The sequence below is a fragment of the Impatiens glandulifera genome, chromosome 9 (assembly GCF_907164915.1).
Source record: "Impatiens glandulifera chromosome 9, dImpGla2.1, whole genome shotgun sequence".
In the NCBI taxonomy this organism is placed as follows: Eukaryota; Viridiplantae; Streptophyta; class Magnoliopsida; order Ericales; family Balsaminaceae; genus Impatiens; species Impatiens glandulifera.
In genome coordinates, this window is record NC_061870.1 from 33,251,979 (window position 1) to 33,277,446 (window position 25,468).

The 25,468-nt window shown below is 25.6% G+C and overlaps 1 protein-coding gene across 3 annotated transcripts; it reads left to right on the top strand.

Annotated features, from left to right (window-relative positions):
* Nucleotides 1–4,067: 4,067 nt before the first annotated feature.
* On the top strand, nt 4,068–14,288 carry LOC124915376 (DNA repair protein RAD51 homolog 2). 3 transcript variants are annotated; one of them, XR_007096854.1, is made up of 14 exons: nt 4,068–4,208; nt 4,331–4,444; nt 4,524–4,673; nt 5,455–5,558; nt 5,686–5,749; nt 5,826–5,881; nt 7,587–7,667; nt 9,097–9,156; nt 9,250–9,341; nt 9,419–9,532; nt 11,074–11,217; nt 11,779–11,880; nt 12,721–12,796; nt 14,273–14,288. XR_007096854.1 is itself a non-coding variant. In XM_047456082.1 (12 exons), exons 1-12 carry the CDS (start codon nt 4,125–4,127, stop codon nt 11,678–11,680), a joined length of 1,083 nt encoding a protein of 360 aa, XP_047312038.1. In that variant the 5' UTR covers nt 4,068–4,124; the 3' UTR covers nt 11,681–11,787. The 3 variants fall into 3 exon arrangements, 1 of the variants encoding a protein (XP_047312038.1); XR_007096853.1 differs by lacking the exon at nt 14,273–14,288 and having other exon boundaries at nt 12,721–13,045; XM_047456082.1 differs by lacking the exons at nt 12,721–12,796; nt 14,273–14,288 and having other exon boundaries at nt 11,661–11,787.
* Nucleotides 14,289–25,468: the final 11,180 nt, after the last annotated feature.

Genomic DNA, 25,468 nt, shown 5'->3' on the forward strand with positions numbered 1-25,468 from the left:
TAATTTTAGATCATCTAAATAATTTTTGGGTTATTTATAAAATAATTATTAGAGGTGATTTTGATAATTTTATTATTATTTTTATGATAAGTCTTATAAAAGTTAATATATAATGATAAAATATTTATTATTTATTTTAAAATAGAAGGTATTTTATTTCATGAACGAAGTATAATTGAGTATTGTGATGATGAGAATATATATATATATATATACTATTTTAAAATAATTTCAACCCAATGATCATTTTAAGATCAAAACCTAATATATAATAATATATGCACACGTAGCTGTGAATTTCATGACATGTCCTTTATTTAATAAAAAAACAATTAATAATATAATTAAATCAATGCCACGAATTGCAAGTTCAAGAGTTTTATTCAGCTTATTCATTATAGCTTATTAAAATAAAGAAATAAAAATCAACAAGACCTAATTATTTACTAGTAAGTATATTTCTTTTTATAAAAAATATTTATCATTAATTATAATAAATGTTACATATAAAAATTTAATAGGTAAATAATATAAAATACATCTATAAAATTAATTAAATAAGAATATAAATACTTTAATATTTGGTTAAAATATAAATGAGGAAGGATTGCCTACTATTAGTGAAAAATAAATAATTCATCAATGAATAATGACAATGGACAATACATAATTCAAAAACTTTGTTATAATTCATCGATGAGCTTGTGAAATGCATTGAAAAGACAATGATAAAAAAATCGACTAAATCACGTGCAAATAGGGAAGCGTACAAACTTCATTCGAATATTATTACGCTCGAAAAAACCGGACAAACAAATGAATAAGAAAGTCATATTAGAGTCTCCTGACTCACCGATTTTTTGAGCCATTTGTGTCGAAATTGATGTTTACATGATTTTTGAGTTGCTACTCTTTTTGTTTTATCTATACGATGATTTTTCGATTATGTTTGAGTTGATAATGAATAATTTATGACAAATGATGTTATAACTTGAAATGTTTTTTTTTTTTATGGATTTTTTTTTTCATTTGATTGAGAACTTTGCGATTAATTTGATATCATTCGAATAAATTTTATCCTTGATGTTAGATTTCATCAAACAAAGAAAGTGCCCTCAAATTGAGAGGTTGAGCATGAATGAATATGAATTGTATGTGTACTAAGTAGTAAGTACTAACACGAAGTCTAATTAATTTATTTTTTTATAGGCTGGCTGTACATAGAGAAACGTCTAAAACAAATATAAATGTAAATTCCTTACAAATAAAGTTATATGTAATTTTATTTTATAACTTAACAACATAAAATCAACTATAACTGAAGGCCTATAAAATAAATGAAAATTTAATTAGTCACATTTAATTTCTTAAATTTTATTATATTTTATAATTAGACCTTGTTTGGATAAAGGTTTAAAAAAAAAATAGGTGAAGAAGATAAAATATTTTTGAGTAAAAAAACTAAAATGTATTAATATATAATAATAAAATAATAATTTAAAATGTAATATATTTTAGTATTTTAATTAATGAACTGAATTATAATAATTATAAAATTATATTTTTTTAGATTTGAATCAAATAAATCTTATAATTGTCAATGCCATGCGTGTTTGACTTTTGCACTGAATTAATCCACATCCCCACTTACTGGATGTGAAATGTCACCTACTAGTTTTAAACTATCCATACAATAAAAGAGACTGCTTTATTAAGTAATAATAACTAAAATACAATCAATTAAAATAAATAAATAAAAATAAAAAAATAAAATAAAATAAAATACGTTTGATTGAAATCTTATTCTGTTTCAGTTTGTTTAATTTTTTTTTTTATAGATATTTAAAAAATAATAATGTTTAGTAGAAATTATTAAAAAAATAAAATATATATTAAATATTTTATTTAATAAATTAAATGATATATATATATGATTTAAATGAACCAACCAAACAAGTCCTTAAGATGGTAATACAGTTCTTTTGTTACTGATTTCTCTATTCTCTTTTGCCACTAATCAAAATGTATAATTAATATTATATTATAAAATTATATTCGAATTAAAACAAAAATAAAAAATTCGAAACTCAAAAATATAACCGACTAATTCCAGATTAAACCTAAAACGCACTCGAGAAAACGCATATTTACTCTTATTTACTGCATTAATAAAGTAAACTCAATCGTGTTTGCTTCACTTCACTTTATTTAAATAGTTAATAGGTGTGAAAGCTTCACTCAATGGTGCCCTATTAGGTATTCACTTTTATTAATTTTATTAATTAAATCTTTTGCAATGTTTAGTGTTTCGGTATAGTCAGCCTAATTATGGAATAAATCATGATATTGGATAAAAACTATTAAATTAAAATTGGTTGAATCTCAATTATTTTGAATTATTTTTAAAAAACTTTTTAAATATTATTTAATAATGTAATAATTTAATTAATAAACAAATAATTTTATTCATTTTTTATTAAATATAAATAAATATTTTAATAATTTAACACAAATCATTAACTAATCAATATTTTTTACAAATTACTCAAATATCAAACAACTCAGATCATAATTATATGTTTTTTTTTTTAAAAAAATATATAAAAAATAGCAACTTACAAATGATAACTGTATATACTTGATGCAAAATATTTTGGTATTAACAGTCTCTTATAACACAAATTAATATTTTATCTAATTAATTAAGTATTTTTATTTGATAATTATTGTTTTCTATATTACTTAATTAAGACCATCTCTAACCAAACAAATTATTTTCAAACTCATTTTGGTGTAAATGTTATATCAAACAGTAATTATTCTCCAATCGAAAAACCCATTCTCTAACTCAAAAAAATATTCTTATAATATTATTCTTTACATAAATTTTTATAATCTTTTAATATTATCCCATATATTTTACAAATTTATAAATTACACCACAATATTATGATATCATTTAATTATTTTAAACTTAATTATAAAAATTCATTAATAAATTGTTATAATTATATTTATAATTATATATAGAGGAGTGATAGGGAGAGAGAATGTGAGAGAGGAAATGGGAGAGAGAATGACTTGACATCACCTCAGTTGAAAAAATGATAAAGTATGAGGAAAGAGAGAAGAGAGAGAAATTATTTAATTTTTTCAGCCAATCATATTGCCGCCATCATTCTCTCTTATTCCCTCACCAAATTCTCTTCCCCAATCATTTCTCTTATATATATATTAAAGTAAAATATTTTTTTTTTTAATATTATTATAAATTTTTTGAATATTATTATAAATTTATGTCATATAAAAAATATTATATAAATGAATTAAATTATACATATAAATTATATAAATAAATTAAATTAATAAATTATATAAATAAGTTTAATATAAAATATAGGATAAAAATATAAATATAAACAAAAAAAACCTGTAAATAAATTAAAATATAAATAATTTATATAAATTAATTTCAGCTTTTTAATAAAGAATACAGGTAAAGGCGTTGATTAGGTGGCTTGGTTATATAAATAAGTTTAATATATTAAATTAATGAAATAAAAGTTAAAGGACTGAAATGTAAAAAAAAATATACGTTCGCCTACAGTAAATAAAAGTTAAAGGACTGAAATGTAAAAAAAAAATATGCATTCGCCTACAGTACAAAGGCATATTTGCGTGTTTATTTTGCGTTTTCGTTTGAGTTCGATTTGATGATAAATATCATTTTGTATTTGCGTTTCGAGTTCCATTGGAGATTGTCTAAGTAAGATATTTAAATTAGAAAGTCAATATTAATTTGATAAAGATACATATAAAAGACTTATTAGCTCTACAAATTAATCAAATTATGGACCTAGACAATAGTCTTTTATTTAATTTATTATGTATGATATAAAAGTTAAATTAAGATGAAAGATCTTATTATTCTCGTTATATTATAATTTTTATGGATGATATCCTACCAAATTTAAGTAACAATAATTTTATTTATTTTTTTGGGTGGAAATAAAAAAAAAAAACCAACGAGAAAGGTCTATTGGAGGGTTTTCAATTGGCGGGAGGGGAGAGAAAGGCAGCTGGTTTGAGATTGTTCGTTCACAGTTCGCACTTAAGAGAGAAAAATGGCGAACAAACGTATCAGTGAGATGAATTTGCCCAAATCGATAGCTAACGTTTTCGCAGCTCGTAACTTATTCACCGCCAAGGTAACTCGATCTCGTTTCCTTTTCTCAAGTTCGTTTCCCTTGATTTTGTTATTGCTCTTATGCTGATCGGTGGAACTTACACATTGCTTAGTTTTTACGCTTAAATTGCTTGTTTCCAGCAGGATGTTTTGTCCAGGACTGAGTACGAGTTAATGGAGATATTAGATATGGATTTAGCACAAGTTACCTCTGCTGTAGCACATATCAGTGAGATTGCGTGTCCACCTTTTCATACTGTTAGTTTACTATCTGTTGTATTTGAATTGATTTTGATATTCATCTCCGTATTTATTTCTTTTTTATACATATCGGCAGGCATTTTCACTTTTAGAGCGTGTCCAAAATGAATGTTTTTCTGGTCATCTTCCAACTCGTCTAAAAGGTTTAGATGTTGTTTTATCTGGTGGACTTCCGTTTGGGGTGCTGACAGAGTTGGTCGGCCCTGCAGGAATTGGAAAAACTCAGGTGTGGATACTACTTACTGCTTGTTATATCAGTGTACCAACTAAACCTTCAGCCCTAGCCTTATTGGGTGTTTCTTCTGAATTCTGATGATAACACAATTTGTATGCTCCATTGAACATGGCTAACTAGCTTGGGACTTCAAGTTATTAAGTTGTTCATTAGCAAAATGGTAGTGAATCTAGTGATGGAATAATAATATGATTCATATGTATATGTATAGGAATGTAAAGTATGATGAATCCAATACGTTGTCAAACACCTTGTATATCAAGATACCATATAAAATTTGGCCGATTTATCATCTAGGGTGAAGTGTAAATTGACCACTTTTTTTTTGCAATTCCTTGAAGGTAGAGCTTGTTAGCTTCTATCTTTCTTTGAGGTATAGAAATACTCGGTTTATAGACACCATGGCCTATATATATTGTTAATCATGATGAAGGAGGTGGAACTTGTGTAGTGTTTCAGTATCAAGTTGATACAAGAGTGCTCATTTATTCTGCTTGTTGTAACTTTCCTGCTATGATATGCTTCTTGCATCTTAAGACCCTGGGCTTAGGAACCTACAATCTATTCTCTTGCTTGTGCTTTGAGAAGAAATTATTGCCTGATATGAAAGAGATTTCTTTCTGATACTTTTTGTCAGATCAACACTGAAATCTTCCACCTAGTAAACATGGAAATTATCCTTGTATGCCTGACTAAGGCAACTGTTTTTAACAGAGAACTATTTCCCCTGTTTTTAATGATCTTTCATTCTCTTGTATTATGGAAGCTGTAGTTTTGCATGAAGATGTCGTTGCTGGCTTCTCTGCCTCTTAGTTATGGGGGACTAGATGGACATGTAATTTATGTAGATGTGGAATCCAAATTTAGTTCAAGAAGGTAATTAAGCCATCACCACATGCCTTGTACACTTAATTATATGTGTGTGTGTATATATATATATATATATATATATTATTAAAGTGGGGCCAAATAAAGAATATTAATGCAGATTTTCCTTTCTCAGGATAATAGAAATTGGACTTAACAGTTTCCCTGACGTGTTTCACATGGAAGGAATGGCACGAGAGGTATACCTCATCTTCCCCCATTATATTGTCTTTGACTTTCACCCATGTTCTAAAGGGACCTTCACTTAATCTACAGATGGCTGGTAGGATAGTAGTCTTGCGGCCAACATCACTCAACGATTTTACTGAGAGGTCAGCATTCTGAATTCACAAATTTAGCATACGAGTAGATGTGGAGGGACAATGATCTAGTTGCAATAACCTGGACTTAGTTTCCAATTAATGGCAATATGTATTTGTCATGTGGAGCAGGAAAGATTGATTGGAAACATGTTCTAGTTTTTGTTTTTGAATTGGAAGCATGTTTTAGTTTGACAATAGTATGGAGCATTTCTGGGTAAAATATTTCAGATACTAATATTTTAGCAAAAATTACTCACTACTTAATCCTAGAGTTCTTAATTATGTTGTATTAAGCATGCTTATGTTCTTTAAATCTCCATCTTTTGCTAAAGCTGTTGACTCTAAGTCTCTAACACATTAGGAAATAAGTAACTGTGTCAAAATCATCAACTCTAGCGCAATTCTCTTTATTCATGTTTCACCCATTTATGACATGAATAAGCTATTTAAACATTTACTATTTGTATTGAGACAAACAAAATGATATTTTGATCATACATTTTAATGATAATCTAGACATTTGTAAGTAAGTACACACAGTGTAATAATATAGGAGAGTTTGGATTTCCCATAGAAATAATAAATACTATGAAGAAGAAATAAGAGCGAGATATATACTCTAATGCAGTCATCCTCACTCAATATTTGCATCAAGAAAATAGAACAATTTCCATGATACAATTGCTAATATTACTGTGAATTGCGCTGCTCAATTATGGTTATAGTACATTTAAGCTAATCTAAATGCACAAGTTTCATGTTACATCAAAAGCTCCCAAGTTCTTACTACCCATACATGGAATGTCATATTAATCTCAATCAAAGATATTTTGATGAATGAGATAGAACTTTACTGCAATCCTCTTATGAAATCACCACTCTTCCATGCACCAGGAGAAAGGGGATGTATAATTGGTCATGAACAGACTAATGCTGAGAAAAATAAAAAACAGACTAATGATCTATTCAACAAAGTCTATTAAGAAAATCATGTCGAAGGGTTTGTATGACCCTAATACTGCAAGAAGTATTTGTGAACACAATACTGCAAGAAATATTAGTGAACACAATACTAAACAAGTGTATAATGAAATCCTTGAAGGCCCTAATGTTTATTCCTATATTTAGTTTTATGGTCTTAATATGAGGTATGGACGTGTTTCTTGATATACTTCCTTTGGTACATTTCTAAAGTACTGGTTTCTTTTTAACTCATATCATTGGATAACATATTTGGTGTAGTGTAAAGGAGTTTGACTTTTAAATCTGACTTTTACTATATATAAAAAAAGTGGGACAACGGATTAATCATGTAGCCCGCAAACACACTTAACCATTTAACTAGGCGCAGAACTTGCCGCCCGCCTGACAGGCTCGAACTCAGGACCTTAGGGTGAGAATATCCACCTCTTGTTGCCATTTTAGTATATATATATATGTGTGAGTGTGAGTTTCATTTGCATATTTGTGTCCGTCTTTAGTACACTTGTTGTTTACATAAAGTTGCACATGCTGAAATGCATCTCTAGTCTAAATAGTAAAGCAGGCACGAAATTCCAAGAATGGATTTCTGCATGTTAATTGCACATCTCTAGCCTTACTAGTAAAGGAAGCATGAAGTTCCAAGAAAGCAGCAACTGATAATATCTTCTTTCTTAATGTAAGTGGAAATATTACTTCTCTCCAACTAATCTACATTTGTTCTTTTGTTCAGCTTGCAAGAAATTAAATTGTCAGTCCTCCAACACAAAGTGAAGCTACTGGTCATTGATAGTATAACAGCTCTCCTTTCAGGGCAAGTTTTTATTTATTTTTAGCAGTATTTGATATTCATATTGATATATGTGTTCTTGATAGTTGTCAGCCATGTAAACACAAGCACCAGCACACTTCGAATTAATAACTTAGTCATGTCATCTTGTAACCTGCGTATTGTTCATGGAGAATGGACTCTAGCTCTGAGCCAGAGGGTCTGTATGGACTCAATTATTATGGTTCTTACTATAACTACTGTCATTGTTGTTTTTGAAATGTATTTTTATTGAAAACAATTGGAGAGCCCAAAGAACTAGGGATTAAATTACAGAAACTAATTTCCCTAGCAGAACCTGCTATAGGATGGCTAACTGTTTGCATGGGTAATGCTTAGTGGTAACCTCCTACTGTATTTCTCAATCTTAATGGTTTCATCTCCATCTTGCCTCGTCTTAGTTGACTTATCTTTCCTTAGCTCACTTTGTTTCTTACAACTTCCTCTACAACCCGTTTTGCCTCTCTTTGATAATGCCGACAATTCTCTATAATGTAAACTAAAATTGATAATCAACTAAAGAAAAAGTAAGTGAAAAACAACATGACTAGAAACAATCTAACTACACCATTGCAAGTTGCAACCCTTTGCTGACTGCTACGTCGTGGGGAAGAAATTCTTTAAGTTATAACCCGAAGGTATGATACCATGTAGAGAACTAAATAGAATTTGTATTATATAGATATCATAATTGTAACATAAGGTAATAATATCCTAAATCCAAAATAAAAAGATAAGGTAATAATATCCTAATCCTGGTGGCTCCCATAACACAATATAATATCTATATTCGAACACTTTAATATAATTTCTAACAAGTGTAGCAGGCCTGATATGAGAATAGAGACTATGGGCAAATTTCTCAAAACAATTGGACCACTAAAGGCCATTCATGAAAGATATGTGACCATAGAAATATCCTCATCACTTATAAACAAACAACATTCTTCTAAATCTTTAATGTAGGAAACTGCAAATTGTTTGCAACAGATAGCACATTACAACTAGTGGCACATTGGAAGATCAAATCCATCTTGGATGCACATCAAGATGGCGTGTAGGTTAACAGAAACATCAGAACCCTCTCCCTGCTGTTGGAAGAATGCTTTGTGACTGCTGTATCACTTGCAGGGCCACATTTTTTAACTACCTTATGTGCATGTAATTAAATTCCTATGTTAGTGGATCATTTCTTCCTATTTTGTGATACTGTTATCCCATCATTGAAATCGGGATATGTGTGTAATTATGATGTTGAAATAAGCATCAGCTTATTATCTGCGTGCAGTCATCAATGTCACGCATAACTCATCTCAATCTTTGTTCATTTTTATGCATATGGATGGACTAGACATTTCACATTTCATATATCATCAATCACATTGAAATGATTATTCACAATTTACATTAATAGGGAACTGGAGCAAGGGCCCAGACAACTACATCCATTGAGTTGGCATACTTCATTTATTAAGTGAGACATCTTTTTCTTTCTTTTTGCATTACTGAGATCCTGTGTGATTTATCTATTATACCTCAAATGATATATTTTTCTTGATATCTTTAGGTCACTAGCAGAGTTTTCACGCATTCCTGTTATTGTTACCAACCAAGTAAGATCTCAAAGCCTCAGCGAAGCTTCCCTCTATTCCTTCCAAGGTATTCAGATTATTGTAAAAAGAATCATTCCACAGCTTCTCTTCCTGATTATTGACGCAATTAGTTCTCCAATGCAGTGCAAAATAAAGGATTACATGAACCTGTGATGTATGATTCACATCTTACCGCTGCTTTGGGAATTAATTGGGCTCATTCCGTAACTATTCGTATTGTACTTGAAGCCAAATCAGGTAAATCAATTGGTACTTAAAATGACATCACACTGCCAACTTAATGGTTTAATCATTCAGTATTCTCCAGTAGGAGTACCGATTACTCACGCAACAATATTTTGATCCAAAAAGATTTTGTGTCTTCTGTTAGAATTTCAGTTTAAATATCATGGAGTTGGATTTTTTTAGTATTGAGTTTACGAGGAATACATTCTTTAGGGAGGAATGATGGCTACTCAATAGACTTTTTTGCACTAATTAGTTTTGCCTGCCTAGGTCATTACATATGGGTGCGTTTTATAAAAACTGAAAATTAGGTGTTCAATATTAAACATTGGATTGTAAGTCAACGAGTTAAATCTCTCAAAAATAAATGTTAAATAAACCAAATAAAAATAATTTAATTACTTGGTATTTAAGTTGATTTGATAAAAATTAAACTAATATTGGGAAAGTTGTCTAAACTATAATGATGTAATTTGATTAATTTTCAAAGAACACTCTTAGTAGATTACAGGGTTAAAATTAAGCTAGATTTTTAGAATAATTGGAACGGATTCTAAAAAATTAAGTGATTTTAAATAACAATTATCTAATTAACTTAAGACAAATAAGTACTTAATTATTTAGATTAAGTGATAAACTTTGTTATCAAGTACAGGCTAAGAAAAATCTTAATTTAAAAAATTGTGAAGTATTTCCTCTTGGCATTCTGAATTCGTAAACCAGCTATCTATGTTCAGCAAAAATATTACAGTTCTGCATATATGAACTAGTAGAGTATGCAATGTCCTGTTTTCTTTTAATATGGCAGGCTATCCAGTAAATGTCTTCTATAATACTGGATATTAAAAAGCCAAATTTTGAAAGAAACACGAGAATCAAGACTAAAAATTATAAATTAAACACATGACTTGTTTGATGGGATCATGGGAAGTACAATTGTGAGTTATAACATAAAAAAGAGAAAATGTGATTGTGTGTTAACTAGAATACCATAAAATATTTGGTTTATTATAGATACACAGAGAGGTACAAGTTAAATATACGTTTTGGTTCAGTATGAGAACAAAATAAATCTAGGGCCATTAACTTTTAATATCAAAACCATGATTATCTGACAAAAAAAATGTGAAACAAGGAATGTAAGAGAGAATCGGATAATTATATCACCTTCATATAAGGGAGTTGAGAAAACCTTACAAGGATATACTAGGTTAGCACCCAACCAAGCTTGGTATATGAAAGTATGATGTTTGATATGCATAAGATTGACATCAAGAAGTAAAACTTTTATGTTGTTCATAGTCTCTCATATAGGAGGAAAAAGGTGTTCCACAAAGTGAAGAGACCCTCGCAGAAAAGAGATCCAGAAAAGGGATCAGCTGTGATTGTTAATATATTTTTCTGCTGGCTAGTTTAACCATTACTTTTGTTTTTTCGTTGTTGTTGTAATTTACATTCACATGTAGATTATCATGATCCAAAAACGAATTTAGTCTTCTACGATATTTCTGTTGCAAGAAGTAAGAAAAAGTTACAACTTTTCTCTTTGGCAGGTAAGAGATTCATGAAGGTGACAAAATCACCAATATCTCCACCGATGATGTTCCCTTTCTGTATAACTTCCTCTGGAATTTCATTGCTAAGTGATGTGGGCATGGAGATGTCAGGATTGCAAATAAATTCTATACATAATGAAGGTTAGCTACTCAATTTGTTAAATTAGGTATCACTTACTCAAATAATTTACTTGATTAAATTAGGTATTACTTTATTCAATTACTTGGCAGTTAATCAATAGATAAATGATTTATTTGCTAACAAAAATGAATTAGAATCATCATTTCCAACACATTATCCTTCAATAACACAAACTTGAGTGGCATGTTTTTTTTTTTTAAAAAGGTCAACTTTTATTAGAAAGAGTGCAAGATGCATCCAAACGTTATAAAAGGGAAGGTAAAAACAAAACAATAAATAAGAAAACAGCATAAGAATTTTAAATGCCAATAAGATCAAAAAATTCTCATCATGTACAAGCTCCTGTTTTTCGGATAACACGAACTTGAGTGGCATGAGTTATTGGCTGAATTAGTGTATTATACGAGATCATTGAGAATAATAAAGAATTTTACCCTTGCAGATTATTCTCCCAAATACTAGTAATTTGAAGTGACCATTTACTTGTCACCATTAAAGAGCATGTACAGTATCCAAATTTAGTAAATGCCACAAATCTTATGAATGATGACTAAATGCAGAGCATACTGACATCATCAATTTTAAAAATGAAGAATCAATATGAGAGCAGCGTGAATACAGTAGCACCGTTCAAGTTGCAATGCCTCAGCTTCAAAAAACTGGTAAGTGTTAGTGCTTTATATGCTGGAACGTTAGAAATAATATGTTTATGTGCCTCTACTTTGGTACCCGCAAATTGTTCTCTTGGATGTAAGCCTGGATTTCACCTCCCTTGCTGCCCCTTGTGACCTATTCATAACAATTGTTTGTTGCTTCCTGTCTTCCTCAATGAGTACGTAATGTTACATTTAATTTGTAGTTGATTTTGTACTGTCGTTGAGTTTCTAAACTGTCATTTCATGCATCTTAAGTTTTTTCTTACTTTTCAATTGGCAGTTTATTTACCCCCAAGCTATGATGCGACTTGCATAGGCGGTCAACTAGTTTTATTCAGCTTATTCACTAATCGAGTACTGAAGTTTAATAATATTCAGTTTGTATGTGTTTCTTTTGTTAGTAGCAAGAGAATAAGGCTCCTTTTGTACATTGGTCCAATGTAGCATATAACAGATGGAGATAACAAAAGTACAAAAGAAGAATATGTAAACCAAAATAATTGTGTGCATCAGCTCAACCCAAACACCAAAGTGAAACCAACCACTCATTGGAATAATAATGCCCACCGAAAGCTATGAACCAATAAAGGCTCAATTGAAACCCTGCTATAAAGATGCAGTTGAATATAAATAAGAAAACCATTAAAATGATCTTATTCTTTTATATTGATTGAAAAATTAGGTATTTTTCTTAAAGTAGAATGAATATTGAGAAATAATAGCTGGTGGCTTTGGGACTTTTAAGTTCCTAAATCTCTCTATATTGATATGCACTGAGTTGTAGATGATGAAACACAGTGCTTCTAATTCTTTCATGCTTATTAGCTTCTCTTATTTCTTATGCAGGATATCAACAAAGACCTACAGAAATTATGTTCTCTTCGGATCTGTGAAGTTCTAACAACAGCTTGACTTCTAAAAAGTAAGGTAACACTTGTACTTTACAATTCCAAATGTACCAGTACTTTTTATTTAACAATGTTGTTCGTTAACAACAAAAGATATGATGGGGGCTCATTTGAAAACACTCTCTTGATCCAGACCGAGATTGAGATGAGAAACTATCAATAAGTTTTCTAAACGTGTGTCAAGCTATGTTCTGATCTTATATAAATTCACACAAAGATATCTAACAAAAAAAAGAAATGAAAAGAAAAGTATTTTTATTGTAGTTCTGCTGGCCTTTCCTAGTTATTCCTATTATTGGTTCCACAACCTTCTGATGTGATTCTATTCTCTAGTAAAGGCTGCTGAGAGCAGCAACCACTGGCTGGCTTATTATAGATTTTCTTTGCATAGGATAAGCTCTATCTCTCACACCCACCCACACACACACACACACATATGATCTGAATCTCTGTGTTAATTAATTAAGCAAGTGCACTAGGACATTAATTGTTGACTAAAATAATGAGCATTTTGGTATTGCATTTGTTAATTTACTCCTTGAAGATGTTTATTTCAACAGTTTTATAACCTCTTGTGATTAAATATATTTCTTAAGTGACCACCTTGTAACCTGTGTCCATATTCAGCAAATTGCCATCAACACACACACTCAGTGAGATCATAACCATGAATGATTATGAGTGCTCACAGTTTTGGGCTTTCCTAGATTTTCAACTTCCCCATGATGATTATGGATGCTCACAGTTGTACTTTGTTCACAGAAAATGTCAAACCAGGTGTTAAATTTTGATCATTATACTACCTGTGGACAAATAATATAAAAAAAAAATCCAGAAAATATCCATTATCATCATCATCATCATCATCATCCCCCTCTCTGTTTATTATTGACCAGACAGTGTGGTGGTCCATCCATAAAATCCTATCATAGCCATTAGTGCATAGACTGAAATACCCTTTTGTAATAATATTATATTTGTCTGAATGCATATATGGGCCTTTGTTATTTCTTTTCTTAATTATGGCCTAATGGGCCGAGACTGACTGACTGACTGAGAGTGCCCAACACAGTCAGGGTCTGTAAGTGAAAGTGATTGATTGATCATATGTAAATTGGTGGGTGCGGATTATTTAATATTTTACACAATTCTATTTGTGCTACTAGTAACTACTAGTAAATTAGTAATTATTTTGGCTTTGGGAGAGACCAGCTACACTGTTGTTGATGGTACTTGTCTAGTGTGATTTTTGTGTAAAGAATTCTGACCATATTTTATTATCAAAGAGACAGCACCTCTAAAAGCATGCATGCATTCACAAGCTTTTATCAAATGATTATTATTTAAACTTGATCATATCTTAAATTTATTTATCAACCCTTTTGTTGAAATGAGATCTCAATTAGCTTAATTTGGCTCCTATTTATGAATTAAAAAAAAAAGTAAATTTAATTTGAGTGTAGTATCTAGTAATATTAGTATTAGTACAGGTAGAGGATGACAGAAAAGAAAAGGAAAGGAAGAGAGAAATATGGCTGGGAGGAAAGTGTCGGCATGTGCGTACGAGGTTTTTGTGGGATATTGGGAAACGTGGACGATTATCTTCCACTCTTCTTAATTTCAATCATTTTTAAAATAAGCTTAAATTAAATGGTGGGATTAAAATTAAATGCATATATTATAGGTAGTGTTTTATTTCTCAATGCTCACAACTATTCTATTCTATAAAATAATCTGTATCTTAAATTCTTCATATCTTTTTAGGTAACATTAATTAATACTTTATCTGTATCATTATTATTTTTATGGTAAATTTTTAATTCATATATAATTGTAATTGCATTAGCCGCCGCTTGCACTACTAGAAAGTAGAAACCAATGAGATTCTCATTATATATATATATATATATATATATATATATATATATATATATATATATATATATATATATATATATATATATATTTTTTTTTTAAATTACTTTGTAAAGTTGTCTTGTATATTAGTTGTTTTTGAGCTTTCAGTTCTTACTCAACTTTGACTAAAAGTAAAAATTATCACTAAATTAATAATAATAGTTAGGTAAAGATAGGGCCTTAAATTAAAAAAATAATAATAATAAATTTCAAGTAAAAAAGTAAATAATAATAATTGTTGATTGTGACAGATCACAGTTGATAAATTTATTTTTAATTGAATCTTGATCACCAATTTGTATTCAAAATTCTAAACTACTCAGAACTGGTGACATTGTGCTATAACAAAATGAAGCTATTTAACCTATCATAGTTGAATGTCTCAAATTAAATGATGACAAAAGTATCAAAATAAAATAAAAATAACATTGTAAAATCAAATAAAGGTGTTCAAATTATTAAATTTGTTTAAAGTCAATAAGATTATAACAAATTAAATGTGGTGTTCATTATTAACTTAATTTGGGCTCCTTAATCATTTGATAGATGAACTGCTACCTACTTTATATTTCATTCATTAATTAACTTTAATTGAATATCTAAAAGTATTAAATGTGATGGATTTGACTAGTCAACTACCATAAATAAAATAAAATAAAAATATTTTCTATCCTTCCTTTTCCTGGATCTTTTAATTATAAATATTACTCACTTCTCAAAGCACGTGTTTAGTCACGTCCATAACGTTTATCAACAAACTGAAATTTCTCTTTTCTTTTTAATTATTTAATAAAAAAATAAAATAAGAGAAATTATACGTGGCGGTTGATGATTGGTACGAATTGAACAAGAGACGAACATAGGATACGGTTGGAGAGACCGGGTGTAGCCGGTAAGTGGGCGCGTGAAATGACGACGACAGCGGAGTTACTAGATATAGAAAATAGAGTTTTACTGAAAAGGTGTTTAAGGTTGGATTATTACCTTAAGTGGAAGGTACTTAATTCTATCATTACCCTAACAGTAAGTAATATTGCATTTCTCTCTCTCTCTCTCTAACCAACCTTAAGAGCTTGTTTGATTTTCGATTATTTTTTTTTTATTTTAAATTAATTTAATTCAATAATTAAAACTAAACCATTAATAATCATATGTATATATTAATTAATAATTTAATATAAACAAAATTATGTATATATTAATTAATTGTCACATATTAAATAACAATTTAATATAAAAACATTTATGCATATATTAGAGATTGAACTAAAAATATATTCTCATAAAATATTAAAGTTGATTATTATTGGTAGCACCACATTAAATTGAAAGTGTTAAAAATTGTGGTTATTTGTTAGCAAAAAATAAATAAATATTTGGTAGAGTTATTTAAAAATTAATATTTTGTAATAATAATTGTCTTAATCATTTTTAAAAATTGTCAAGTAAAAAATATGTAAGTAATTTTATTTATATTTAATATGAAAAGTGTGATTGAAGTTAAATGAATTTTTTTTAAGGTAAATTTTAGATGAGAAAAGTATTTTTTATATAAATTTTAGATCAAGTTAAAAATAAATTTTAATAATTCCTTTTTTTTTTTTGCCAAACATGTTATTTTGTGATTTTGACCAATAAAAAAAAAATTAAGTTTCCAAATAATTTCCTTAGCCTTAGCTATTTTTTTTTAAAGATCATGTGTTACTGTTATTTAAATTTGCTGTACTTTTTTTTTTAATTTGGTCACATTATATATTTTTTTTTATTTGAAAACATTCTTATTTTTGCTTTTATATATGAATTTAAATGAAGATGAATGTTTGAAAACTTTATGAACAAAAATCATTTTATTTCATTTAAAACATAGTTTATATATTCATACTCTATCTGCCTCATGTTTATTTGAATTTTCGGAATGAACTAAAAAATACGTACAAACATCTAATAATTCTTTATTTCAATTACAAAATGTAGGTAAGAGAAGTTATTTATAGAATTGTGTTACCCTACCAAATACTTGTTCTACATCATTGACAATAATTGATTGGGTCATTTAGACTATAACGTTTTCTCTTCCAATAGAAATTATCTCAAATTTGTCAAATATTAACCTTCAACCTCATAACAAATCTAAATATTAAAACTCTATTAAGACTCCAAAATTTATCATTTGTTACTCTAATCATACAAAGTAAAATTATTGAAAAAGAGATCTTTGGCATTTTTCACAAATTGCTAAAAAAAATTCATGGCTTCACGATTGACATTGACATTAAAATGTATTCAAGAAATTCATAGTTATCATTGATAATCAACATTTCTAATATCCAATTTTGCAAAAGCATACACAATCCACTTTGCTTTCAATTGCTGAATCCATGCACTCCTTACCAAAGTAGCATTCATATTTGTCTACCTTAATTAATAAATATCTTAAATGGCACATATAACAAAATTAGTCTCAATTTATTGGCTACGCATGAAAACTAATTAACACTATCATGTATCCCGTGCATTTGCACGAGTAATAATATAAAATACCGTAAAAAAATATTACGGTAAAATTTTTATGGGCGGGTCAACCCACAATCCGACCCAAGTATCCATTTATTTTCACATATATTCAAATTAACCACAGCTCTCGACCCGGTAATCCGAACACTTTAAAAATTAAGCATCATTATATATATATATATATATATTGTTCTGAGCAAATTAAAAAAATTATTTATTTTTCTTTATTCAGATTCAAATATAAATATAAAAATAAAAAAGTGTTTTTTTACCGTAAATTTAATTAATAAATTAAGTGATTTAAGGATTAAAATGATAGTTATTGAGATGATATAATGTTTTCTTATAGAAAAAACAAATAAAAAAATAAAACCTCAAAAGAACCTATATATCAAAGGACCTCTAATGATTGCAGGATATCACTTCTTTCACGATGATGAATGGAAAATATGATGTTCAATAATAATAAAAAAAAAATATTTAAAATAATACTTTTTAATGAAAATTTTATTGTTTTTTTTTGGTCAAGATAACGTCCTAACACTTTATATTTTAATGTATAAAAACAGTTGAGAATTATTCTCATGTGTAAAAACACACCCACATATATAATTAATTCAGTTGTTAAGTTTGAGCTCAATTTTGTAGTGCTAGTTTGATTAAGTTTATTTTTCACTAGTTTTGAAATAAGTTGGTATAATAATTTAAATTAATTGTTAATAAGCTGAATCAAACTTGTCTCGCCAACTTTTGACAAATAAGGAAAAAAAACCCTAAATAAGTTTGGTTAGAGTATCAAACACATTCTTTCTACTAGAAGAATGCAAATAAATAATCTGTTAACAAATGAGCTGTAATAAATAAATAACAAGTAAGTTGAAACTATTCCATAATTTAAATTTTACCTTGTATTGAAAATTTAAAATTAAAAGGCTAATTAGCTAGTAATTCAAATCTATATATATCTAATAACGCTTAATTTTGAAAGGTAGGAGGTGTAAATCACGCTCTTTCCAAAATGATTTACATCATCATAAATATTTTGATGTGTTAGATATATATATTTCTCTCTCTTCATTTATATTTATTAATTAATTTTTTTATTTTCTTTACCATATATATATTTTCACACTAATAATATAAAATATATATTTTTCATCAATTCTATTAACTAAGTTTCATAATTATCTATGTCCGTTACTCTTTTTTATATATATATATATATATATATATATATATATATATATATATTATTAATTAAATTTAGCATTGATTAATTATAAAAAATTACAAAAATAATAAGAGTTTAAATTATTATATTATATTATATTCATTAAATATTAAATATGAAAATATGTAAAAAAAAATTAATTATTATATTATAATTAATGAAAATATGTACAAATAAAAATTACAGTTATCATATTATAATTAATGAAAATATGTAAAAATAAAAAATTTCAGTTATCATATTATAATTATTTATTAATTAAATTTAGCAATAAATATTGATTATATTAACTAGCAATAAATATTGATTATATCAACGTATATAACTACAACTAAACCAATATATTACTCCATCAAAATATTTTATTCCTATAAATAATCTTAGATGGAAGAGTGATATGTTCATATACATAACATTTTATTTCGTCGATCTCCTTTTGTCGTGTGCTATCTCTATTCATAATCTTCCCAATTTCTCTATCAATATCATGCTTTCAATAATTGAATTTGAATTATGTTATGTTTCAATAATCCGTTTTCACTGATTTGTATTTTTTTTTCCAGGAATTTGATCAATTCAAGCAGCTGCAAAAAAACATCATCGGTCTCCTTTTGTAGCTTCTAACTCTACAATCATTCACAAAATTCAGGTAATTTCTCTTTCCTAATTTATTTATCTTACTTATTTTCTCTTTCATAATATAAGATCATCTCCAACCCACCAGCAAACAACTCCATTATAGGTTACTCAACTGCATTTTAAGTTTTCCTACAAAATCTTTCTCCTCCAAACCCAAATATGCAGGGACACTGTTCACATATTCAAAAGGTTTTCAAAACTTTCATTTCAGTCATTTTAGTTTGTTTTTAATTAATTTATATAATTTATTTATATTTTAATTTGTTTACATATTTTATTTATTTATATTTTAATTTATTTATATAATTTATTTATATGTTTAATTCATGATAATTTTAATAAGATTTGTTTTGTTGTATTTTTTTTTGTGAGAAGTAATTTGTGTTTATGTAATAATGTTTAATTTATTTTATGATGTGAATTTTAAAAGAATTAATAAGTTGGTGTAAAGTTATGGGTTCAATTTGCAATTTTAGATAAATATATAGATAATATTGAAAAAATTAAAATTTATTATAAAAATGAATATTCTTTTGAGTTTGAGTTTTTGGGTTGGGATAAATTACTAAGATGTTTACTGCATTTTAAGTATGAGAATAAATATCTTTCATAATATATATATTTCTCTTTCTTAATCTAATTATTAAGTATTTTTTTTTACTTACTATATAAATTTTTATATTTTTTCACACTAATAATATAAAATATTTTTTTATTTATATTTTTTACATACAGATATATAATATTACATAACATATTTATTTTTATATATATAATAACAATATATATAATAATGTTTAATAGATGAATATGAAGGTTTATACACAAATTATTTTTATCTCAATTCATAATTTCTCTCTCTTATTTAATTCAATAAATTATTCTACTTTTTAAATTAATTTTTTATATATATTTGGCTATCTTTCTTAATCTAATTATTAAGTATTTTTTTTCTTACTCTTGCTATATAGATATTTATATTTTTTCAAACTAATAATATAAAATATTTTTTATATTAAAATATATAATATTACATAACATATTTATTTATATACATATAATAACAATATATAATAATGTTTAATAGATGAATATGAAGGTTTATACACAAATTCATTATGATTTCTATCTCAATTCATTATTTTATATTCAAGAATTTTTTTATTTCATAATTTATCTTTCTAATTATTTCCTAATATTACTCTTTTTTTTAATTATTTTTTTTTTTCACTTTCTACTTATCATAATATATAAAAATTTAAAATTATATATATATTAGGTAAGTTAAGACTATTTATTTTAAATAGGTGGTTATATATAAATAAATATTTTAAATAACAATATTAAATATTTCTCTCAACTAAAATCTATATATATATATTAATTTCGTACCTAATTTTTTTTTTATCTCTAATCTTTATATATATATATATATATATATATATATATATATATATATATATATATATATATATATATATATATATATATATATATATATATATATATATATATTTTTTGCTTAAGAGAAATTTTTTAATTTGGTTGTGCAAGAAATCATTTATTTGTGGACAATATTATTTTTTTATATCACAGTTTTTATTATTTGGTAATTTTTTGCATTTTTCTTAAATGTTATGGTGATCACTCTACTAAAGTGTGGTTTCATCTCTAAAATGACCGAGTGTGATGTAAACTTTTTAACAAAGTTCTATCTCTAAAATATTTTTATTTTTATCTTGACTCTTGTATATCTACATTATCTCACTTTATTAAAAATACAAAGGTCTAAAGAGAATTTGAGCCAACTTATTTTTTCTTTAAATAATACTATTATTTTAGTTTGAATTGTTTAAATTAAGAATTTTCTTAATTTGGTTGTTCAAGAAATTATTTATTTGAGACAATATTTTTTTTATATCACAGCTTTTATTATTTAGTAATTTTCTGCATTTTTTTTAATGTTATTAATACCGGTATTCACTTTACTACACTACTACAGTGGTTTCATCTCCACAATGACCGAGTGTGATTTAAACTTTCAAACAAAGTTCTATCTCTAAAATATTTTTTTTTGTCCTGACTCTTGTATATCAATACTATCTCACTTTATAAAAAATACAAAAGGTCTCAAGAAAATTTGATTGAGCCAACTTATTTTTTCTTTAAATAATACTATTTTTTAGTTTGAATTTTTTTAAGAGAATTTTCTTAATTTGGTTGTTCAAGAAACTATTTATTGGTGGACAATATTTTTTTATTACAGTTTTTTATTATTTGATAATTTTCTTGCATTTTTCTTGAAAGTTATCAATACTGGTATTTACCCTACTACAGCGTAGTTTCATCTCTACAGTGACCGAGTATGATCTATCTCTAAAATATATATATATATATATATTTTTTGTCTTGACTCTTGTATATCTACACCTTCTAACTTTATGAAAAATACAAAGATCTCAACAATTCTTTTACTTATCATAATATATAAAAATTTAAAATTATATATATATTAGGTAAGTTAAGACTATTTATTTTAAATAGGTGGTTATATATAAATAAATATTTTAAATAACAATATTAAATATTTCTCTCAACTAAAATCTATATATATATATTAATTTCGTACCTAATTTTTTTTTATCTCTAATCTTTATATATATATATATATATATATATATATATATATATATATATATATATATATATATATATATATATATATATATATATATATATATTTTTTGCTTAAGAGAAATTTTTTAATTTGGTTGTGCAAGAAATCATTTATTTGTGGACAATATTATTTTTTTATATCACAGTTTTTATTATTTGGTAATTTTTTGCATTTTTCTTAAATGTTATGGTGATCACTCTACTAAAGTGTGGTTTCATCTCTAAAATGACCGAGTGTGATGTAAACTTTTTAACAAAGTTCTATCTCTAAAATATTTTTATTTTTATCTTGACTCTTGTATATCTACATTATCTCACTTTATTAAAAATACAAAGGTCTAAAGAGAATTTGAGCCAACTTATTTTTTCTTTAAATAATACTATTATTTTAGTTTGAATTGTTTAAATTAAGAATTTTCTTAATTTGGTTGTTCAAGAAATTATTTATTTGAGACAATATTTTTTTTATATCACAGCTTTTATTATTTAGTAATTTTCTGCATTTTTTTTAATGTTATTAATACCGGTATTCACTTTACTACACTACTACAGTGGTTTCATCTCCACAATGACCGAGTGTGATTTAAACTTTCAAACAAAGTTCTATCTCTAAAATATTTTTTTTTGTCCTGACTCTTGTATATCAATACTATCTCACTTTATAAAAAATACAAAAGGTCTCAAGAAAATTTGATTGAGCCAACTTATTTTTTCTTTAAATAATACTATTTTTTAGTTTGAATTTTTTTAAGAGAATTTTCTTAATTTGGTTGTTCAAGAAACTATTTATTGGTGGACAATATTTTTTTATTACAGTTTTTTATTATTTGATAATTTTCTTGCATTTTTCTTGAAAGTTATCAATACTGGTATTTACCCTACTACAGCGTAGTTTCATCTCTACAGTGACCGAGTATGATCTATCTCTAAAATATATATATATATATATATTTTTTGTCTTGACTCTTGTATATCTACACCTTCTAACTTTATGAAAAATACAAAGATCTCAACAATTCTTTTACTAAATTTATTGAAACTCATTGCAAAAAATTGATGCACTCAACCTTAAGAACTAAAAATAATTAATATACATATGTTCGAAACATATTTTATATTATATAAACATATATCTTACTTTTAAGTTAATATTATTATTAGAATTAAGTTACTATTAGTAGTGATATATTTTTTATTGAACAAAATATATTAATATTCACTTAATCTTTGATTATAAATATAGAATTTGTATCATTTGGTTAATCTTCTTTTTTACAAGATACTATTTAAGAGATTTTTTTATAATTTAGTGAAGGAGTTTTATTACTCTAAATTTTTTATGACCTACTTTCAAATTTTTTGGATTAGGTTGGTCTTAGAAAAAAGAGATTTTTTGAAAATTGGTTATAAATACTTATTTAAATGCTGAACTATAATATCAAACTATATGAATGATAGGTAAAATGTGTTATATAATATTATATCATTCATCCCGCATGAGTTTATCCCCTCTCTTATCTTCGAGTAAATTACTTCGTTTCTTTTGTGATGAAAAATTTTCTAACAAAACTTAACCTTTTATAAAAAAAAGGATTATAATTTTTTAATTACATTTAGAAATATATAAAAATAAAAAATATATTTAATAAAATAGTTTAGAAGTCTAATAACAATCCTCTTTTTTCAAACATCATTCAAAAGATAAATTAAGTTTTAAGCCAATATAATTTATTTATATTTATTCATTTTTTAAGTTAAAATCGGGTATTGACTATTGAATTATGTTAGTTTTTTTTTATAAAATGAATTCTAATTTCGTTTTTTTATGAAGTTCGTAAAATGAAGAGTAATGTTATTTTCATTTTATTATGAATTTGTTTTTATTATTGTATAACAATAATTCATAAAATAAAATATTTTTTAAAAAAATAATCAACAAAATTATATAAAAATTCAAAGGATTCGCACAGCACTTTGACACAAGAAATTATCCAGTAAATCTACAAATGTCTATAAATTAAATTAGAGTTGAGAGATTTAATTTAATATAAGAAAAAAAATAATATATACTTTATTTACCCTGCATCAAAAAAAAATATTAATTATTTTTTTAGAGTAAGACTTAATTTTTTATGTTTTTGTTAATAGTACATTTTTATATGGGTATAATAATTTTTATAATTAAAATTACAAATTTATAAAATATTTTTTATTTAAAAAATTTATATAATATAAAAAAATGATATGAAATGATATAACCTTTATTTATATAATAATAATAATAACAATGTAATTTTAAATTTTATCTTTCTTCTTCAATCAAATTTTCTCAATTTTTATTTTAAGTTTAAATAACTTAAATAAAAATAAATTATTTTTAAAATTATAGTTATAAACTCATAATATTATTTATTTATTTAATTATATATATATATATATATTAAATTTAAATGTTATTATCTCATATAAAATAATATTTAATATAAAAAAAAATCAAAAAATTTATATGATTTAAAAAAAATGACATAAGATAATATAACTTTTATTTGATTATATCTAAATTAAGTTTAAATATTTTCAAACATTTATTATATAATAATAATAATAATAATAATAATGTAATTTTAAATTTGATGTACCAAATTTGTATTTTTTTATTTTTATCAAAATTTCTTAAATATTATTTTAAGTTTAATTTATTTTTTTATTCACTTTTTGTTTTCTATCTTATAATTTAATTATATTTTTTGATTGATTATGTATATAAATATATGAATTATATTTTTTCTTTTATTATTTTTCTTGAATTTGGAATTGAATAATAAATAAGTAGATAATGAATCTAAAATAAATATCATATCATTAAAAGTTAATTATAAAATTACATTAATTTTGAAATTTTTATAACTTTATTTTATTTTTCTAAAAATATTTAGATTAACCTTTTAAAAGAACTTATTTTTTTTCAAATAGTTTGATAATGTAGTTTGTATTTTGTAAGCAAAACTTATTAGTTAATTTTTATTGTTTTATTTTTTTTATATAAAAAAGTGCCTAAAGATCATATTTTTTTATAACTATGATATTTTTTATATTATAATCTTTGATTTAAGATATTTAAAAATATATTTTTAATTTTTTTATAATAAAAACAATGCAAATATTTTCACATATTTTATAGTTCGACAAATTATTCTAAGGATAAGAAGTAATTGTGAAGCTAAATTGTACCACCTAAAAGTTGAGTAATATAATATAATGGTGTTATTTAAATTTTATATTATTTTTTTTTATTAATTCTAAAATTTGTTTGATAAATATATTTTTAGGTCAATAATAAAATTTTTATATTGAAATTGATCCTAATAATGAGGTGGACTGATTAAATATAAAAAAACGGATAAACAAGAGAGAAAAGGCTAGGAAAAGCTCAGATATATTCTTATGAATTACAATAGAAACTGGACCAATCTATCTTGAAAGGCTCTCATGTCCTACTAATCTTCTAAAATGTAAGGTCATAAAAACAGCTCATAGATAGTAAAAATTGGGTCTCACATCACCGGAGCGACTCCATGTGCTCTCCTCTCCTCTCCTTTAATTTTGTAATTGTTATTTGTTTATTTTATTTATAATATTTTTTTTATTATATTGTTAAAAAAAAATTATTATTTATTAATGATTAATTTCAGTTAAATTTTTTGTTAAA

What these genes read in the sequence shown, in the direction of transcription:
- LOC124915376 (XM_047456082.1), top strand. Translation starts at nt 4,125, where the DNA reads ATGGCGAACAAACGTATCAGTGAGATGAATTTGCCCAAATCGATAGCT. An exon ending in CAGGAATTGGAAAAACTCAG is followed by an intron (nt 4,674 to 5,454) that starts GTGTGGATACTA and finishes TGGAAGCTGTAG; the next exon opens with TTTTGCATGAAGATGTCGTT. An exon ending in ATAACAGCTCTCCTTTCAGG is followed by an intron (nt 7,668 to 9,096) that starts GCAAGTTTTTAT and finishes TTACATTAATAG; the next exon opens with GGAACTGGAGCAAGGGCCCA.